Source organism: Plecotus auritus (genome assembly GCF_963455305.1).
Source record: "Plecotus auritus genome assembly, chromosome: 1".
Taxonomy (NCBI): Eukaryota; Metazoa; Chordata; class Mammalia; order Chiroptera; family Vespertilionidae; genus Plecotus; species Plecotus auritus.
The window spans coordinates 149,972,877-149,992,450 of NC_137770.1; the positions used below are offsets into that span (position 1 = coordinate 149,972,877).

Genomic DNA, 19,574 nt, shown 5'->3' on the forward strand with positions numbered 1-19,574 from the left:
TTTTCATATCCTCAAGGGTCTCGCTGAATTTATCGGCCTTTTCTAGAAAATTCTTGAAAAACCTTATAACCGTGGTTTTGAACTCTATATCCAGTAGTTTGCTTTCCTCCATTTCTTTCATTTGTGTCCTGTTTCTTTGTCTCCACATTTTGGCTGCTTCCCTGAGTTGATAGAGTGGCTTTGTGTGCTAGGTGTCCTATAGGGCCCAGTGGCTCAGCCTCCCCAATTACCTGAGGTGGACACTCTTGGTGCACCCCTTTGTGGACTGTGTGCACAGTCTTGTTGTAGTTAAGCCTTGATTGTTGTTGGTATCACTGGGGGGAATTGATCTCCAGGCTAATTGGCTATGAGGACCAGCTGTGTCTACAATGGGAGAACTTCTGTGCTGGAGACACCCTTATGAGACAAGACTTGCTTCAGTGGGGCTTTGGTGCTCACTGAGTCTACCCCCCTGAGTGTGTCCCTTATGGATCTGAGGAGTTGTAATCTGGATGGTCCTACTCTGATCCCTGGGTACACTGGCTCTTGGATCTCCAAGGAGGTGCTAATTTAGCCTCTGCCTGAGGCCACCCAGCAGGAGCTATGGAGAGATCTACAGATTCCACTTCTTTGTTTGGGTTTTGGAGGTGTCCACATGAGGCCCAGCTGTGAAGCAATGCAAGCTGCTGCGGGGCCTTGGGCCTTCTTTTGGATGTTCTGGGTCTCTCTAACTCATCTGTAGGTAAGTTTAAAATTCAAAGGACCATGCCATTCATATGCAAAAGCCTCTGCACTCAGCTTGGATGGGACAAAGTCTCATGACAGAGCAAACAGCTATGGCTTCGTGGGGTGGGATCACAGGGCGGGGCAAACAGCGATGGCTTCCCGTCAGCCCTGCTCTAAGAGGCCCCTGGTTCTCAGTGTCCCACGGTAATCGCTGCAAGCACCTCTGAGAGAAAGCCGCCCTCGAGTTCCACCTGCTGCCAGACAGTCCATTTTCTCCCCATATCAGTCTGGGTCCCCAGAGTCTCGCCCGGAACTGGAGTTCAGTGCAATCGGGAGCTTTTGTCTCCCTCCTGATTGAGAAAGCCTGCTGCGTACTCAGTTGCCAGCCCTCTCCGTGCGCACACGCCTTCGTACCTCTGCCTTCCACAGCTCCTGTAAGTCTCAGTGTGCTTTTCTCTTTCCTTCTAGTTGTAGAATTTCCACTCAGCCAGCCTTCCTGTGGTTCTGGATGATGTCCATTTTGTCTTTTAGTTGTAGTTTTGAAATTGTTGTGCGAGGCATCAGTTTATGTGTTTACCTATGCCGCCATTTTGGTTTCTCTCCGGCCTCATCTCTTTGTTTCTCCAGAGGTTGTCCTCTGTGAGCTGTGTTTCTCACCTTTCAATCCTGCCTCTTCCAATCAAAAGGCACACTGGGTAGCTGGCCCTGTGGGAGCAGCTCACGCTCTACCTGGGACCCAGTGCATTTGTTTATCACAGGGAAGGAGCAGCCAGAAGCCTGCTTGGCCACCGGTGCACACACAGCCATGCCGCTCATATGTGATCCCCACCCTCCTGTGTATATTCTTAATCTCCACTCAGAGGAGAGCATAGTGTCATTAATTGGTTCCTTCAACCTCGTTCGTAGCAATAACTCACAGTTGAAAGCATCATAGACCATATGAACAGAATGTTTTCACAGCAGGTGGAGCATGAAGAAAGAGCTGTAAATTAGTCCCTCAGAAAGATTGTCTTCTGGCAAATTCTTGTGGCTTTCTCTGGTGGGGCCCAGAGAAACTGCTTTATGGTAGCCCAGTCCCTTGCTCCTTTCCTCGTTTTCCCCTCCTCTCCCAGATGCACAGGGAATTTCTTCAAGTTCTGGATGTGATCATTTCTCCCTGGGACATGTGGAAAGGAAAACAAATGTCAGATTTTAAAATGTACTTGTACATTTTTAAAAAATGAAATTTAACCCAACTTTTCTGATCATTGCAAAAAAGGCAAAAATTAAATAGGCCTTTGTTTCTAACATTGGAGATGAACTGGTGGCCAACTGGCCCCTACCTCCAGAATCAGCGTGGAAAATCTTCCAGCTGGAGCCTGGTCACAGGCTTCAATGGCAGGGGAAGGCTCGCTCAGATGGAGCAGGGAGTGCAGGAATTGGATCGACGGAGTGTTACTGGGCTTAGCATCTGTTAAGGGCAGGGAGCAAGGTCCGACAGAGTGTGTGAGTCCACCAGACTCACTTTGTACCCCCCAGCCTTTCAGAAAATGTGGTTGTTGAAGAGAATTTGGACAGAATACATTGAGGTGGTGGCTGGTGTGTATATGCAAAAAATGAAATACATGCAAATGAAGTAGAAAACCTAGGTAAGTTTAGAACCTTAGGGTGACTAAGTTTCTGTACACAAATTCTTATTCTCCTTTGAGAACATAACTCTTCACAAGGGCAATATTGCCTTCAAGGTAGGGGACAGGGATTGGTTCTTGAGGATCTAAAAAATCATACTCCTTTTATGAATAAAGCAGATGTACATAAAGTGCACAAAGAGATATGCAATATATCTGCGGTATTAAAACGTCATGGTGGGGGTCTTTAGGAAAATATGTCTAAAAAGGGTCTTTATGGAATGCTAATGAAAAAAAGATTGAGAAATGCTTTAGAATGACTTCTTAAGTATTATCTTTGTATGCTTTTTAAAAATCATGGAAATGGCATTGTTGCATTTTCTTACTGTAAAAAGAATACATTTCCATTAGAAAAACAAACATGAAACAGGGAAGACTGGCGCTTTCCCTCCCAGGAGTATGCCTATGCCTTCCTTCCCTCTCAGGCATGCATCTCCTAAACGCTAAGGGTCCCCAGGGTACTGCAACCAAGGGAGCAAAGGGCAGTGGCAGCTGGTCCCTGGCTCACCCCCTGAGCCAGTCTCCAAGGCCCCCTTTTTCTGACTTTTCCATGAGCTACAGCAGACTGGCCTTGGTTCATTTCTTTCCTATAGCATTTTTAGAGAACCAAAGCAGCCAAGCCTGGACTCCCCTGTTGCTTCTTCTACTGACCCAGTTTTAAAAAACATGCTCTCAAAATAAACAAATAAATAAACAAATAAATAAAAGTTTGCTAAAAGTTCCACCATCCAGAGATCACTAATACACATTTAGGGTGTGTATATATGTACACATACACACAAACACAATTTTTCTATAGCTATTTTTACACTTACCAAGATGGAATTACACAATATTTACTATTTTATACATTTTTTCTACTTAATATTACAGTTAGCATCCTGTGCAACAAAGATAAATTACAGCATAGTTTTAATGCCTGCATGATATTCCATGATATAGTTATAGCTACACTAATAAAAGAGAAACATGCAAATTGACTGTCCCTCTGGTACGCCCACCAACCAATCAGGAGCGAGTATGCAAATTAACCCAACAAAGATGGTGGTTAATTTGCATACACAGGCACGGAACGAAGACTAAGGACAGCGTAGAAGGAAGCCAACCACTGCAGAAGGGGGCAAAGCAGTGGAGAAGGGAGTGAGGCAGTGGAGATGGGAGGGAGCAAGGCACAGGAGAAGGGAGGGAGCGAGGCAGCAGAGACAGGAGGGAGTGAGGCAGCGGAGAAGGGAGCGAAGCCCGCCTCATCAGGCTTCGCTCCCTTCTCTGCTTCACTCTGGCTGCAGGAAGCCCTATTCTTGCAGGAATCTTCCTGCAACGGGCCTCTAGTCATAATATATTTAATCAGTCTCAGTTGATAGAACTTCATGTTACAGCAATGTTTGTAACAGTAAGCTTTGTACAGTCAACACTGCTGTGCTCAATATCCTGTACTTTTATTATTTTTGAAGATAAATTTCTGAAAGAGGAAGAGTTAAAGTCTATGTACTTTCTTCGAAGCATTGATGCATGTACCAAGCTAAATGTATCTCTTTACATCAATAAATAGTTTTCCACCACCATATTAATGTCTTCATAATATTCCATGGTATTAAATACCATCATTTATTTAACCAACATAATATTTAAATTATTGCCAATTTTTCTTCTTTGCTATTATAAGCAATTCTGAAAATACCATCCTGGACTTGACTGATTATTTTCACAAGAAAAATTCCTGAGAGAACTTAGTGGATCAAGAATAAATTAAGAAACAGACACACACAATTTTTTAACATCCTTGAAATGCTGTTCCAGTTTACCCTCCCTTTGAAGGTAATGAACCATTCACAAGTCACAGCATTTCTGGCCTCCTCACTCGTTATGTCTCTTACAGAATAGGCCTTCGGATCCCCCTGAAGACCACCTAGTTCGTGTTCTGCTTCCTCGTGGATCATTTGGGAAGGCAAAGGTTTCTTACATTGCTGATGCCTGAGGCTTCTGCCATTTCCAGTGTTAGCAACAGGTGTCAAGGGGGAAGCCTGTGGAAGCCTGTAGCTACTCTCCATAAAGACGTGTCAGAAAATAAAGTATGGGCAGTTTTCAAATTGGCTTCCTGGTCTGCTATTACTTTGGTTTATTTGTTTTAATTTTTAGCTTTGGACCTGCCAGGATGTGAATCATGTGTTATACATCACCTATTGACACAGGATTTGGGACATTATCTCTGGCCAAAGTCTTTAATCCTGCTCCCAGAGTGTTCACTTGTTTGCTTTTGCTTTCGTTCAACAGTGAAACCATTAGGGGCAGGGCATCCAAAATATGAGCCTCCAGAGTCTGTAAAAGCCTGGTAAGTCTTCCTATTGTCCAAAATGCAGGAAAAATCACTGCAAGTCACATCATTCTGTTATGGAAACGAATGCTGGATTTTTTTTTTTTTTTATTTTAGACTAGGGGTCCAGTGCATGAATTCGTGCACCTTGAAAGGAACTGTGGGTTGCCAGGCTGGGTTGGGCACAGGGGCAGGTCTCAGCCCATCCTCTGCATCCCCACCTGGCCCCTCCTGCCGCAGCTCCCAGTCCCCTCTCTGCCGACAGCTCCCACGTGCTGATGGCACCGGCCCCGCTTGCACCCACTGATGGTGCGGAGTGATTAGGGCAGGCGCCAGCAGTGGGTGTGAGCAGTGGCTGCTGCCCTGATTGCCCCTCAGGAGCCGGGGGAGGTGGAGAAGCCCTCAGGGAGATTGGGGCCGCAGCTGCTGCTCGCACCTGCTGACAGCGCTGAGTGATCAGGACTAGTGCTGGGCGCCAGCAGCGGGTGCCAGCAGTGCTCTAGTGCCAGCAGTGGATGCAAGCGGGGCCAGCGCTAGCAGCGGGTGTGAGCGCTGGGTGGGACCACGGTACACGGGAGCAAAGAACTTTCAGTAACCACCAGAGGCTTGCCCCAATGACAGCAACCAGCACCCCACCTTGGTCTGGTGCCCCCACTCACCTATTCCACCGTCCCACGGTGGCCGACGCCCACCATGTTCTGTGCTCTCCCGCCTGCTGCTGACACCCACCATGTTCCACGTGCACCCCCTGGTGGTCAGTGCACATGATAGCGACTGGTTGTTTGGTTGTTTGGTTTTTCTGTCGTTTGGCCTATTTGCATATTAAGGTTTTATATATATAGATTTCTACATGTCTTCCCCCCTCTATTTCCTACTCCTCTCACCCAGAGCCAACCTGAGGAATGAGAAGTGAGGCTATTTGCCCTGGGCCAGAGGGTTTGAATGCCTGAGGGTGGTATAAGGAAGCTGGTGACAGAAGCTGTGATGGAGACATCACCTGGGCAAGAAAAACATGAGATTCAGAAACACCTCTGCTTCCAGGCCACCAGACAAGGAGTCAAAATAGTTATATCAGCATTCATTGACTTCAGAATCTCTTCTCCCATCCTCTCAAAATCTCGCCCCAGGTTATCTCATTTTATTAATGAATAAATATAGGAATCAAAGGTGACTCATGGGTTGTTGTTTTTTTCATAATTTTTAAAATGGTGCCAAAATACAAATTACATAAAATTTACCATCTTAGCCATTTTTAAGTGTGCAGATCATCGGCATTAAGCACATTCACTTTCTTGTGCTACCATCACCACCATCCATCCACAGAACTTGATTCATCTTAAAAGACTGATAATCCATGCCTATTGATCAATAACTCCCATTTCCCCTCCCTGTAACTCATGAGTTTTGGCCTGAGCAACTGGAGGGATGGTGGTGCCCTCCCTTCTCCTACACTTATCACAGCCACTCAGCATTTGATGACATCCTCTTTGCTTGACCACACTCTCTTTCAATGCTTATTTTCACCTTATACTACAAATAGTGTAGCTTAGCACCTGGTGGTGTGTGACAGCCACCTAAAGATGGCCCATGGTGATTTTTAGTTTTAGAATTTTCCTGATGCCAACTCCAGGGTGCTGGTGTTTTTAATTCTATCAGTGACCAATGTTTAGGGTCATCTACTGTAAATTGAGCACCTACTCCTTAACTTTACTCTAAAAATCATAACCCCATGGATGTGACTCCATGAGGACAAGGTCAAATTCAAAATATTAAGGAGTTGACTGTCATTATCATCATTTGTTTAGAGCTTTCAGGTTATAAAGTGCTTTGTTTTCATATGCAGTCACATTCATCACCTCCACAACCCTGTAAGGTACTTGTGATTTTCATCTGGTTTTACAGAACTGAGGAAAGTGAGTCTGAAAGAGAAAGTAACTTGGCAAAAGTTATGCAAATAGTCAGGGCGAAGTTCTTTTTTTCTTTTCTTTATTGATTAAGTTATTACATATGTGTCTTTATCCCCCCTTTGACCCCCGCCACTCATGCCATCACCATCCTGGTGTCTGTGTACATTGGTTATGCTTATATGCATGCATACAAGTCCTTTGGTTGATCGCTCCCCCTTACCCCCACCCTCCCATACCTTCCCTCTGAGGTTTGAGCATCTGATTGATGCTTCTCCATCTCTGGATCTGTTTTTGTTCATCAGTTTATGTTGTTTATTATTATTCCACAAATGAGTGAGATCATGTGATATTTATCTTTCTCCAACTGACTTACTTTACTTAGCATAATGCTCTCCAGCTCCATCCATACTGCTGCAAATGGTAGGAGTTACTTCCTTTTTATAGCAGCGTAGTATTCCATTGTGTAGATGTACCACAGTTTTCTAATCCAGTCATCTGCTGATGGGCACTTAGGCTGTTTCCAAATCTTGGCTGTGGTGAATTGTGCTGCTATGAACATAGGGGTGCATATATCCTTTCTGATTGGTGTTTCTAGTTTCTTGGGACATATTCCTAGAAGTGGGGTCACTGGGTCAAATGGCAGTTCCATTTTTAGTTTTTTGAGGAAACTCCATACTGTTCGCAGTGGCTGCACCAGTCTGCATTCCCACCAGCAGTGCACAAGGAAGGGTTCCTTTTTCTCAGGGCGAAGTTCTTGAAGCTGTAGAAAATCCTGAGTGTTGTAATGACTTCATTAAAAAATAATTTCCAATGTACTAACCAGTAAAGCTTTGGCTTCTACTCGGTTTGGTTAGGGGAGGTCTAAACCTAAATTTCTTGTCTCAAGTCTATTTATTTGGAAATTTGAATTACTGCAATCTCAAAAACTTGCTTAAATATTTTTGTTTCTTTTTATTGTTTTCATTCTCTTTCCATAACTCAGTATGCGTTGTCATCTTCATTCCTATGTATAAATGTAACTGCTTTTAGGTCAGCTACAGAAAACTAATGCTCTTCTTCCTCCCAAATGGTCCCAGTGCCACCAGGCCCTCTCCAGTGTACCTGCATCTTTCTGCGTTACTGGCACAGCAATACATTATTAAAGTGGGAAAATCACAGTTTGTCCTTGTTCTTCTTCCACTTTTCCTCCAGCCCCATTCTCTTTATAACCACTCCCCTTGCAGCTCTCAGGACGTCAGCACGCATGGATATTTTAGGGACAAGTTAAATTTACAGGAAATATTTTGTTTTTATGCCTCTTCACTTAATCCGTCTTTTAACATGACCCAGCTCAACATGAAGAAGATTTTTTTCTGGGCTTTACTCCTCCTAACTGGACCTCAGAGTCCTTTGTGGGGCTCTGGCTTTAGCAGCTCCTGATCCATGAGGCCTCCCGTGTCTTTCACAGCACAGATGGTGCACTCAGTGGGGGAGGCACCAAGCAGATGTGAGCAGCTATCTTCAAGTTGTGTGGGAGAGGCGCAGGGCCTGGGCTCCGGGAAAGCAGAAAAGGACCCACTTCCTAATCCCAGCCTCCTCACATCCAGCAAAGGGCAATCTTGTTCTCACAACCAACAGCCGCATTGCAAATGGCATGTGACCGTGTGGGATTCTAGAGAGTGGTGAAAAGAGGTGGCCTCTCCTTGTTCACGCTCAGCTCACCCATCATTACGTTTGGGAGATTCGGTGGTAGGGACAAGAGCCTTGGCTCTTTGGGAAACCCTGTGGAAATCTTCCATCCACTTTCACACTGAATCTTTTTAAGTTAGTACAAGTCTCGTGCTGTTTACATCTGCAGAGAGCAGTGCATTTTGTTTCTTGGTTTCTTAAAGGAGTTGTCTTCAACTCTGTGGCTCAGGCAGGAAGCCTTCTCTTTTTAATGTCCCTCCACCTTCTCCTTCTCTCCCTCGCCTCATCCCCTACTTTCTCCACACAATACCTTTCTCTGAATTTTTTTTCAGTCTCCAGAGTTCTCTGACATATATTATATTGTCACCAAAAGTATTTTAGTACATCTACCTGCAAATCCCACCTGTAACCATAATGTCATGTTATGTGATGAATTCTGTAGGTAACTGATCCCAACAGTTTTTCATCCCCTGCCTGCCAGAGGCCAAAGCATAACAGTATTAGCATAAAAGACACTGGAAGGCCAATGGACCTTGATATTCAGCAGGGCTGCAATCAGCACAAGTTTGCTCCTCCTGTGATTGCGATGGCTCCAGGCGATTTCCTGACCTGATCATCTTTACATTGTATACCAAACTTTACCTTTGATCTGCCTGTATGCATTGCTAAAGGGCAAGTGTGTCTTCACAGTGAATAAAAAGCAGGCGGACCCAGACTCGTGGTGCCGCTTCATGAAAGAGGTTTTCACCTGGCCCCCAATGCCCTCAAAATTCATATTTCTTGTATAGTGTATTCACTGTGTGTCTTGGCCCTCCTGCAAGTTATCCTGAACTCGCAATGTAGGTCGTGGCTCCTGCCCCTCCCCAAAAGCATGAGATGAGAACCACCAGGGATTAAATGTGTGACTTTGCTTTTCTCCAGTGCCAAACACTGAGTCCTTGTATGAGTCTCCATTCTTCTCATGTTCCTGACTCTTTGCTGATTAGCTCTTCCTTCCCCTGTAATAGAAGCTTTGGAGACGGGAAAAGTAGCAGTTTCCTGTTCCGCCTGGACTGTTTATTATGTTTAATTAACTCCTCTATGGTGATTTCTATTTTTGTTGGCCAAGATAAAATTCATATGCAAAAATTTAGTCTCAGCAGTGGTTAAATTCTAAACTATTCACCAAATTAGGTCTGGCCTTTGTGATTCATCCCAGAAAACGACTGCCACACCCTTTCAGCTACCCCCAAGGGTGGTGGGATTGTGAATACTTGCTCACCAAAGACATTTAAGTTTCCACGATGGAAGTGAAAAGGCAGATCTGCCTCCATCAGTGTCTGTGACTAACAAAAAGAGAAAATGATGGGGTAGGCAAAGTAAGTTTCAAAACATAATAAAAATTTAGGGTCCAATGCACAAAGAATTAATAGGATTTTAGGGACTTTCTTTCTTTTTTTTTTTTTTCTTTATTGATTAAGGTATTACATATGTGTCCTTATCCACCCATTGCCCCCCCCCCACCCCCACCCCCGCTCATGCCCACACCCCCCTGGTGTCTGTGTCCATTGGTTATGCTTATATGCATGCATATAAATCTTTTGGTTGATCTCTAGCCCTTACCTCCACCCTCCCCTACCTTCCCTCTGAGGTTTGATGGTCTAATCGATGCTTCTCTGTCTCTGGATCTGTTTTGTTCATCAGTTTGTTGTTCATTATATTCCACAAATGAGTGAGATCATGTGATATTTATCTTTCTCTGACTTATTTCATTTAGCATAATGCTCTCCAGCTCCATCCATGCTGCTGCAAATGGTAAGAATTCCTTCTTTTTTACCGCAGCATAGTATTCCATGGTGTAGATGTACCACAGTTTTCTAATCCACTCATCTGCTGGTGGGCACTTAGGCTGTTTCCAAATCTTAGCTATTGTAACTTGTACTGCTATGAATATAGGGGTGCATATATCCTTTCTGATTGTTGTTTCTAGTTTCTTGGGATATATTCCTAGAAGTGGGATCACTGGGTTAGGGACTTTCTTTACCCGGTATGAAGATTTAAAGAAATGATTGACCGACCAGCATGTCCAGAGTTTCTGGTTTGCTCCTGTGTATCTCTAAGATGCTCAGCCACATGGGAAATATCCTGAAAGTGCCTTTCTGAAAGACGCTAGTGTTCCAGAAGGTTTTCCTTCACTGTGAAAACAGCCACAGTCACAGGCATCGGGAAGTTAGGCAGATGCCACCTCATCCCGCAGGCAGCATCCAGAACCAGCAAATCAGAGCCATCTACTGTCTCAGTTCAGCTGTTTGAGGGAGATTCTTTTGGTTGTAAATTCAGAAAGCCCAATTCAAGATTGCTAAAGGGGAAGAAGAGTTTATTAGCTTAACAGGTGAAAGTTCCAGGGAGAGCTGGCTTCAGTTACTGACTAGATTCAAGGGCTCGTCTCACTCTCTCTATCTCTTAGTTCTACTTTGCTCTGTTTTGACTCCATTCTTAGCTTCTTGCCTCATGGGGGCAAGATGGCTGCCAGAAGTTGGTGGCTTTTATCCTCTCCTCTCATTAGTTCCAGTTGAAAAAGCCACCTATCTCTCAAGAGTTTCAAACTTTTAAAAAGTTCTGGAATTGAATCATGTTTTTAGTGAAGTACTGATTTGGGGGTGAGTGAAGGGAAAGTCTCTAGGAGGTTGTGAGGTTTTTTTAGTCTGTGTGATGTTTATGGGAAGTTTGGGACTGTTACCTTTTATGTTACTGCAGGATGCTTTCCCACCAGGATTCCTGGGAATTAGCTGTCAGTGTGTGCCAAGTTGGGTGACTTTAGGTTGGCCCCTTATTCTGCTATAATTTTCTGCTTTCTTAATTGTGAAACAGAGAGGATGGACCAGTTATTTCAAATTTTTCTGAGTTCTAGCATTCCATTTCTACTAATGCATTTCATATTTTAAAATGCAGAAAAGGTACTGGAACCATTGTGAAGGGGCCACTGACTGTTTTCAGTTATCCTTGAACCTAGATCGGGGGTGATAGCCATGCTCCGTCATCCAATCACTAGGTTCTAGGGCTCTGCAGTGACGTGGTAAACTGGCAGTCGGAATCTATGCCTCCTCCTTCTGGTACACTATGATAAACGCCTGAAGTTGGATTTTTTTAAAATGACATTTCCAGACTTCCCCGCAGCCAGGCTTCTGGATGAATTAGGTTCTGCTAATTAGATGCTCTTGGTAGAGATTTTGGAAGCAAAAGTGAGACAGGGCTGTCTCCCTGTTACTGGCCTGGAAGTTCTGGGCTTTTCCACAGGGACAGCTTCCTTGTGTCTAGGAAGGAGAAGGCAGAAGGGCAGAGAGAAGCCCTGCTGCCTAATCCCTGGACCCAGCAACAGTGCAGGTTCCTGAATGCAGCCTCTGCACTGCAGCTTCCGTCCCTCAGTTTCCTGACTGGGATGGAGGATGCAGCTCCCCGGGCATAGTGCTGCTCTGGAGGCTTGTCCTGGAGGCCCAGCCTGGAGGCCCTCCTCTAGTCCAGCCACAGATATCATGAGCCCCTCATTCCTTGTAGAACATCTGGCCAGAAACCTAGAGAGATTTCTCTTTCCATCATCTGAGCCCTTAGTGGTGGAGCCCCTACCAGCCGTGGGCAAACTACGGCCCGCAGGCCAGATCCAGCCCGTTCGGCTGTTCTATCCGGCCTGCGGAGCCGAAAGAGCGGAGGGTTCTCTTGCTCTCCCCTCCGCTCCTTTACTTTGAATTTATATTAGTTCACACAAACACTCCATCCATGCTTTTGTTCCGGCCCTCCGGTCCAGTTTAAGAACCCATTGTGGCCCTCGAGTCAAAAAGTTTGTCCACCCCTGCTAACCTATGTTCAGATAAAGGGAATGATTATTAAAGTTTTTAATTTATTACATCTTTATTCCAAATCATTAGAAGACCCATAGTTCCTGAGTGTATTATTTTTTTTAACATATATTTTATTGATTTTTCCACATAGAAGAAGGGAGAGGGATAGAGAGTTAGAAACATCGATGAGAGAGAAACATCGATCAGCTGCCTCCTGCACACCTCCTACTGGGGATGTGCCCACAACCAAGGTACATGCCCTTGACCGGAATCGAACCTGGGACCTTTCAGTCCGCAGGCTGACGCTCTATCCACTGAGCCAAACCGGTTTTGGCCTGAGTGTATTATTGAGAGAGAGAAAGAGAGAGAGAGAGAGAGAGAGAGAGAGAGAGAGAGAGAGAGAGATCATGAGGGATTGCCACACAGTTATGCAAGCAAAGATCTGCTGTCTGGAAGCTGGAGTAGCTGGTGATGTAGGTCAGTCCAAACCTGAAGGCCTGAGAACCAGGGACCCAAGGCCCAAGAACCAGCAGCCCTGATTACTGAAGGCAGGGGACGATGGGTGGCCCAGCTCAAGCCAAGAGCAAATTTGCCTTTCCTCTACCATTTTTGTTCTATTTGGGCCCCCAAAGATTTGATGATGCCCACCCACATTGTTGAGGGTCATCTGCTTTACTCAGTTCACCAATACAAATGCTAATCTCTGCCTCCAGAAACACACTCACAGAGATACCCAGAAATAACACATTATCAGCTTTCTGGGCATCCCTTGGCCCAGTCAAGTTGTCATATAAAACTAACCATCACACTAACCTCTCTACATAAAGAATCTCTCTTCCTCTGCCCAACCCATTACTCTTAGGACTAAATATTCCTTTAGCAAAAGTATAAATAGGGCTCAGGCATACTAAAATTGAAACTATTTGCCCTGCATTCAGACACATTACTGGGCAGAGGAGTTAACCAGAATGTATAACATTAAGTGAGTAATGTTATTGACTTACAAATCTACATTTGAGACACAAAATGCATTTGTAAAACCAAGGACTCATATCTATACTAACAAAAGGGTAATATGCTAATTAGACCGGATAGACCAGACGTCTTCCAGACGTCCTTCTGGACAAAGCCACAATGGCTGCGAGGGCTGAGGAGGGCCAGCAGCCCCAGCGGCTGGCAGTGACAGCAGCAATGGGATGATGGGGGTGGTGCCTTCCCCTGATTGGCCCAGTCACCTCCCACAGAGGGAGGCCAGACTGTGGGGGGCAGGCCTAAGCCACCAGTAAGACATCCCCTGAGGACTCCCGGACTGTGAGAGGGGGCAGGCCGGGATGAGGGACCCCCCACATCCCCCGCCCCCGCCAGTGCACGATTTTTCATGCACAGGGCCTCTAGTTTAGACATAAAACCAGATCTTTCAAGGATTACAAAGGAATGATTTTCCCAGCCTCTTCACTTTTTGAAGAAAACCATTGGTTTTTACCCAGGAGTTTGAGCTTATTTTTGTTTGTTGTTGTTTTTGGAGGGGGAAGGGCTGTCGTTTTTTAAATTTATTTTTTGAAGATTTCAGAAGAATACAACTATAAAATATTTGCTAAAATTTTCATGAAACTTTATAGACCAGTGGATTTCCTTTTGTCCACAAAACAGTGAGAAGAGAACCCCAACAGTCTAGGTAAAGACTCTTCAGAGAATTTCAGACACCTGTAGGGCAACACAGTCCATTCAACCCTTTCATTTTATACAGAAAGTGGTCTCCTAAGGCGGTGTGCATTCAAAATGGATGCATCTAAGCCCATTGTACTATTTGCCCAGACAAATCACCTCCTCACCCCCATTTCCAAGTTTATGGAGCTTGTAATGAGGAGGACTATTGGGAGAGACCCTTGTTTAATAATTAAGCAGGATTAAAAGAAATGTCCTGGCAACAGATGGCTTTGGATCAAGTGCCTCAGGAGTAAACAAAGAGGAAATGAATGGAAAGGAAAAGAAAAGAATAAGAAAGTGCCATTCAAAGAGTTAGAGCCTCCAGCACCAGGAAGCTGTTCTACCTTTTCAGGTGCAGAACAGCCACAAAACAAGAGTTTAATTAATGCTCCACTTTCTCTGTGTTTTTTTTTCCTATTTTCTCCCCAACTCTTTAAGTTTTCTCTGAAGAAAAAAAATTAAACATACACACAACAGCAAACAAACCAAACTTTCTATTTTCTGCCTAACTGGATTGATGTTCCCTTTGAACTCTTTGAAGGCAGATTAAGCAGTCACAAATAAACATTTCTTCCTGTTAGAATGTGGAGGTCACTTTCCCATTCTCTTTGAGTTTTCCTTGTCCATGACAATAATTCAATGGCCAGCAAAGAGTTGTGCTAGGAACTTCCCCTTGCTCTAATGGAACAGTCCTAAAATATATCTCTGAGCAACTGGATTCTTGGTGAGCCACTAGCTACTGAGTATTCTTTCCAGCAGCCGGATTTGAGATGTGTCCTGGGTGCCTATAGTCACAGTGGGGCATGCAAAGGAGCATAGCCACACAGGGGATCTGAAATTACACTACCGGAGAGTCACTCTTGTGGCTAATGTACACTTGCAATGTCTCACATGAAGCTGACATCAGACATTCATTCACTCAACTATTTTTTTAAATAAGATACTGCTTGGGGCTGAGAACCTGAATGAGCGAAAGGAGGTTGAAGGGGAAAAAGAAGAAGAAAAAGAAGGATGTCTTTGGAAGAAGGATCCTGTAGGAAAGTCATAGAGATTGACCTATGGGTGCTGAGTCACAAATAAGAGGAGAAAGTGCTGGAGTATCAGGGTTAAAAGAAACACAGCAATTCCTTTTTAATAATTTATTTACCATTTCCTTTTTCTTTTTCAAATGGATGGCAAACGGGTTCCGAAAAAATGCTGAGCCCTTATAATTTCTATCTATGGCTACATTTTATCTAACTTTAGTAAAAGCAGCAGCTAACAGAGTGGGAATGTCAGTGACACTTCCTGATCTGCACAAACCTCATAAAAAGTTTGTTGTTCACAGGCAGCTTTTTAGGGGGGCGGGGGGACAGGAGGAGAGAGGGGTGCAGGAAGGAAAATGCCTCTTGAAATAAATTCAGACAATTAAAATTCCACCACATGGGCACCAACCTCAGGAAAGATTTCAATAGAATAAATAATCTTGAGCTCAGAAACCTTGACGCAGAGCCTGTGAAATCAAGGTCTGGAAAATTCAGACAGGAAAAGTTCTATATATGGCACCACTGCTTTTGGCAGGGAACTTGCAAATTAAAATCAAATGCTGCACAGACAGGCAACTTCTAAGCAATTTCAAATTCATCTCCAGTCAAATTGTGAGATTTTCATAAAAGCAACAGGAAAAGTTCTCGAAGGAAAGAGCACTTCTAACTTCCATTGTTCTGCAGACACTCCCACTCAGGCAGCGATTTCCCCCCACAGTTACTAAGTGGGAGTCTGTTTACGGAACTCGGGAAAAGGTAAGCCATATTCTTTTATCCCTGTAAAGAAGAAGTGTGATTATTTAATTATTATGTAACTCTGGACAGATGATATGAAAGTACACGTGTATGTGTGATTTAGCAGAAGTTGTGCTTTCTTAGCCTCCCATCCAAATAACTGGGAAACAAATGCACATGGGGGTCCCAGCTCTCCTCTTGGCATTGAGACTGGCTTGCAGGTTGAGGACACACCGTGCAAAGTATTCATTTTGTTTCTGTGTCTAAATAGGCATCTGCAAAATAAGGAGGGGGTTTTGAAACTATTTATACAAACCTGGATGTTGCTATAAAGGTACATAAACTTCCCCTAAACTGCTATGTCATCCACAAAAATTTTGTGACACACAATAATAGCAACCATTATACCAGAGTATCTATAGTCAATGACTGTGACCCAAACTTGATCAGACTAATCATTTAATGTTTACTAAGGCTACTCCCACTTCTATAAGTTCTAGAACTTCAGATTAGGTCACAAACACCAGTGTTTTAAGTAAACAGTAAAGCTTATAAAAAGTGGTACAGAGCAGGGTTTTATGTGTTTGTTTTTTTTTTAATTTTGAAATAATTATGAACTCACCAGAGTGAGTTCAAATATAGTAGGAGAGGTCCCTTATACCCTGCACCCAGCTCCTCCCAGTGATAACATTTTATATATTATCAAAGCCAAGAAACTGACATAGGCACAATCCCTTTCACTAGATACTATTAACTAGATCAGACCTTACAGGGATTAGAACAGGTTTAAAACCATTTGAACACAGCTGGAGGTAACTTGAATCATTTGCATGAATTTATCCTTAGGGTAACATGGTATAGAAAATTGAGGTGACTGCATCAGACCTAGATTTTTGGGCAAATTATTTTTTCACTAAGCCTCAGTTTGTTCATCTGTAGGATAGAAATAATAATACAACCCAAGTAAGTTGGATACATTTCCAGTCCAGTGAGAGCGGCATATTTTAGAACCCCCAGCTATAATAGTGTCCTTCGTTCCCTCATGAGATCTTATGCTTCTGTTCTCAGGATTTTGTAGTAGTCCCCAGGTGATCTCAAAATCAACCTGGTTCTTGACCCACACACACACCCCAGCCCCCAGGCCTTCTCAGGCTGCTCCTGTCTCTTGACAAAGGTACATCCTCAAAATATTTGAAGCATGAAGTTTCAACTCCCGTATGCACTTAATGCCTCCTCTCTTAGAAGCAGCTCCCTAGGACAAGAAAGTGACTTGAAAACTTTGGGACCGCCCTTCTCCATGAAGCCATCCTCCACCCAGCCATCTAGCTTGCCAGGACTCTATGCAGTTGGCACCCGAGCTGCAACTGAGGGCTGAGCTGGACTACCATCCCGTTCACTTCCCTCCCCTGGCTCTGACGCTGGAAGTCAGAAGGAGGAGGAATCAGGTAGTTCCTAATTGTGGGTTTTCTTTCCGCCCTTCTGGCTACTTGCTACCATGTGCAGGTGTGCCATTTGCAGTGATTGTAGCATTGGTTATGTTGACAATGAAACCCACATGGCCTTCTCCACCTCCCATTTTTTATTGCGTCTCACAAATTTGTCTATTACAAGTCAACTGGGCAAGTTCCACCCTTCATTCTCTTTTTGGTACAGTGCCTGCCATGTCTTAATGCCTGATTAATAAAATTACCGTACTAACCCTCCTCTGGCCGGCAGCACTGGGCAGAGGGTGGATCTGGTACGGATTTCCTTAGGGCCTTGGTCCCTTGCAGAGGTCCTGGGGTTAATGCAGTGCTGGTTGGAGATGGGGTAGAGAGAGTCAAGGGCATCATGAGGATTGTGAAGGAATGCACAGACAAAAGCAAGTTGAGAGAATGGGAAGTTGGGGGAGGGGGTGAGTGTGCCTCTGCTGAAGGGAAGCCTGAGGTGTTTGTGAAGAGCTTCATCCTTGAGACCAGCCTGTTTTATTTGCACCTTAGCTCTGCCACTGACCAACTGTGTGCTAATGACAAATTCCTTAACCCTCCTTAGATTCTATTTTCTCATCTATAAATGGGGATAACAATACCTACCTCTTAGATCATATTATAGTGAAGTTAAAGTATCTAGGGCCTTAATCAAGGCAAATTTCCTGCCCACTCTAACCTTCCAGAAATATCTAAGCACAATTCAGCCTAGAGATGTTCATCTGTCAACTCAGGCACTGAGGGCCTGAGGACAGTTTATACAGGTTTAGGATTCCCTTCCCGCTGACCTCCAGGTTGGGTGTCAAACCTAGCCTGGGAGCATAGGTGGATTGGGACAAGAATGGCTGCAGGATGGCATTACACTGAGGAAACCGAGGCAGGTCACACCCTGAGACCCTCCGTTAACGAGGTGTGAAGGCCTCAGACTTGAGAGGCAGGTGTGTGTTTTTCCACAGCGGCGGAGAATGGGGGGATGCGGGCTGTATGGGCACCAGCAACAGCTCGGATCGCGGGAGCACGGAGGTGTAAGGGGAGCCCGGCTCTGGGCGCACGATCTTCCCCGCGGCGCGGCAGCCGCCAGGTGGCACCAGGACCCGGGAACTGGCCGCCGCCCGCGGGCGGGGCAGGGCGCGGAGGGGTTAACGGGTGGGCGGGGCCGCGGCGCCGGCGCTGCGGGGAACCCACCGGGGTGCGCGGAGGAGGGAGCGGCCGGGGGCTGCGGAGCCGGGCGCCGCGCCGAGCGGGGGCGCGGCCAATTGGACGGCGTGCCCGGCGCGCGCAGGCAGGCGACATGGAGGCAGGCGCGGCCGCCCGCCGCCCCTGACGCGCCACTCCGTCCCGGTGGTCGGCGAGGCCGAGCCGGCCGGGGCCCCTGGCGCGGAGATGGGCAGGTCGGAGGCGCTCCTGCTCTGCCTGCTGGGCTGCCACGTCTGGAAGGCGGTGACCAAGACGCTGCGGGATCCGGGCGCCGGAGCCCAAGGTGGGTGCGCGGCGGCCGGCGGCGGGCTTTTGTGTGGGCCACGGCCTGCCGCAGAGGCGGCGGCTGGAAGCGCCGCGCCGCATTGTGTCGCGGGCAGGGGAGCCGGGCCTGCAGCCCCCGCGCTGCGCTCCGGAGGGGGCGGCGCCACCCGGGGACGCCTGGGGCCTGGAGCCAGTGCTCCCGAGTGTCCGGGGACAGGTGGTGGTGTGGGTGGCACCAGCTTTGCTGCTTCGGGTGGCGCGTTCGGGTGCATCCGAAGGTCTTTTTCTTTATGCCTTGACACGGACACGCGGCTCCATCTCCTCTTTCGCCCTGGCGGCAGGGGCAGCCTCCGGGGCGCGCCGCCCACTCGCCGCTCCGGGCTCGGGTGCTAGAAACCCGGACGCGAAGGCAGCTGCGCTCGACCCTTTTGTTGTGGTGGCGAGGGGGTGGCCGCTGCCCCGGGGATGTCCCCTGTGATTTGGGACTCGAAGGTCCGAGGCTGCTGCCAGCCACCGGCCTGCCGCAGTTCGGGAAAGTTTTGGGGGTCTCCTCCTCCTCCCTGTCCGACGTCTTCTCCAGGCCTTGAGGGATTTCCTCATCGGCCCAGAAAGCGCTCCCGGAAGGGGAGGAAGAATTGGAACTGGGAGACCCTGAGCACTCTAAAACAACAACAATCATTTCCAGGTCTGTATGTCGCCAGCTCCTGCCTTTTGTCTAATCTTTGGCCTCTGCAAATTTGCTCTCCAGCCCTGGAAGTAATGCGGTCGCCTCTGAGAAAGGCCACGAGCCTGTCTTTTGTCTTTAAAATACGATTTTTTTTTGGCGGGGGGAGCCCCGAAGCCTCCTTTGCACTGTGCTTCTCTGTTGCCGGCCTTCTCAAAAGGGTGAGTGAGGCCGCCGCAGAGGAGCATCTACAGGACGCCGCTGCCGGCCTCCCCGGACCTCTCAGATCTCCCGCAAGGGCGCCCTGCAGCCCGTCCCCCCCCACCCCCCATCCCCCTTCCCCCACGCCCCAGCTCCTTGCCATGTCATTTCCTTGCAGAAAGGTGTGTGAACTGTGAAGTCAGTCCTGCCGACAGGATGAACCAAGATCGCTCCATCCAGTG

At 46.4% G+C, this 19,574-nt stretch overlaps 1 protein-coding gene across 5 annotated transcripts in view; it reads left to right on the plus strand.

Moving 5' to 3' along the window:
- Positions 1 to 18,175: 18,175 nt before the first annotated feature.
- FAM171A1 (family with sequence similarity 171 member A1) overlaps positions 18,176 to 19,574 on the plus strand; it is a 133,326-nt gene continuing 131,927 nt past the window's right edge. Inside the window, exon 1 of one of the 5 annotated variants that reach the window (XM_080650353.1) lies at positions 18,176 to 18,486. In XM_080650353.1, the coding sequence (XP_080506479.1) occupies positions 18,390 to 18,486 (97 nt within the window). In that variant the 5' untranslated portion in view covers positions 18,176 to 18,389. Of the gene's footprint in view, positions 18,487 to 18,953; positions 19,153 to 19,574 lie in introns of those variants that run through there. The other 4 variants (XM_080650355.1, XM_080650354.1, XM_080650357.1 and 1 more) reach the window with 4 other exon arrangements.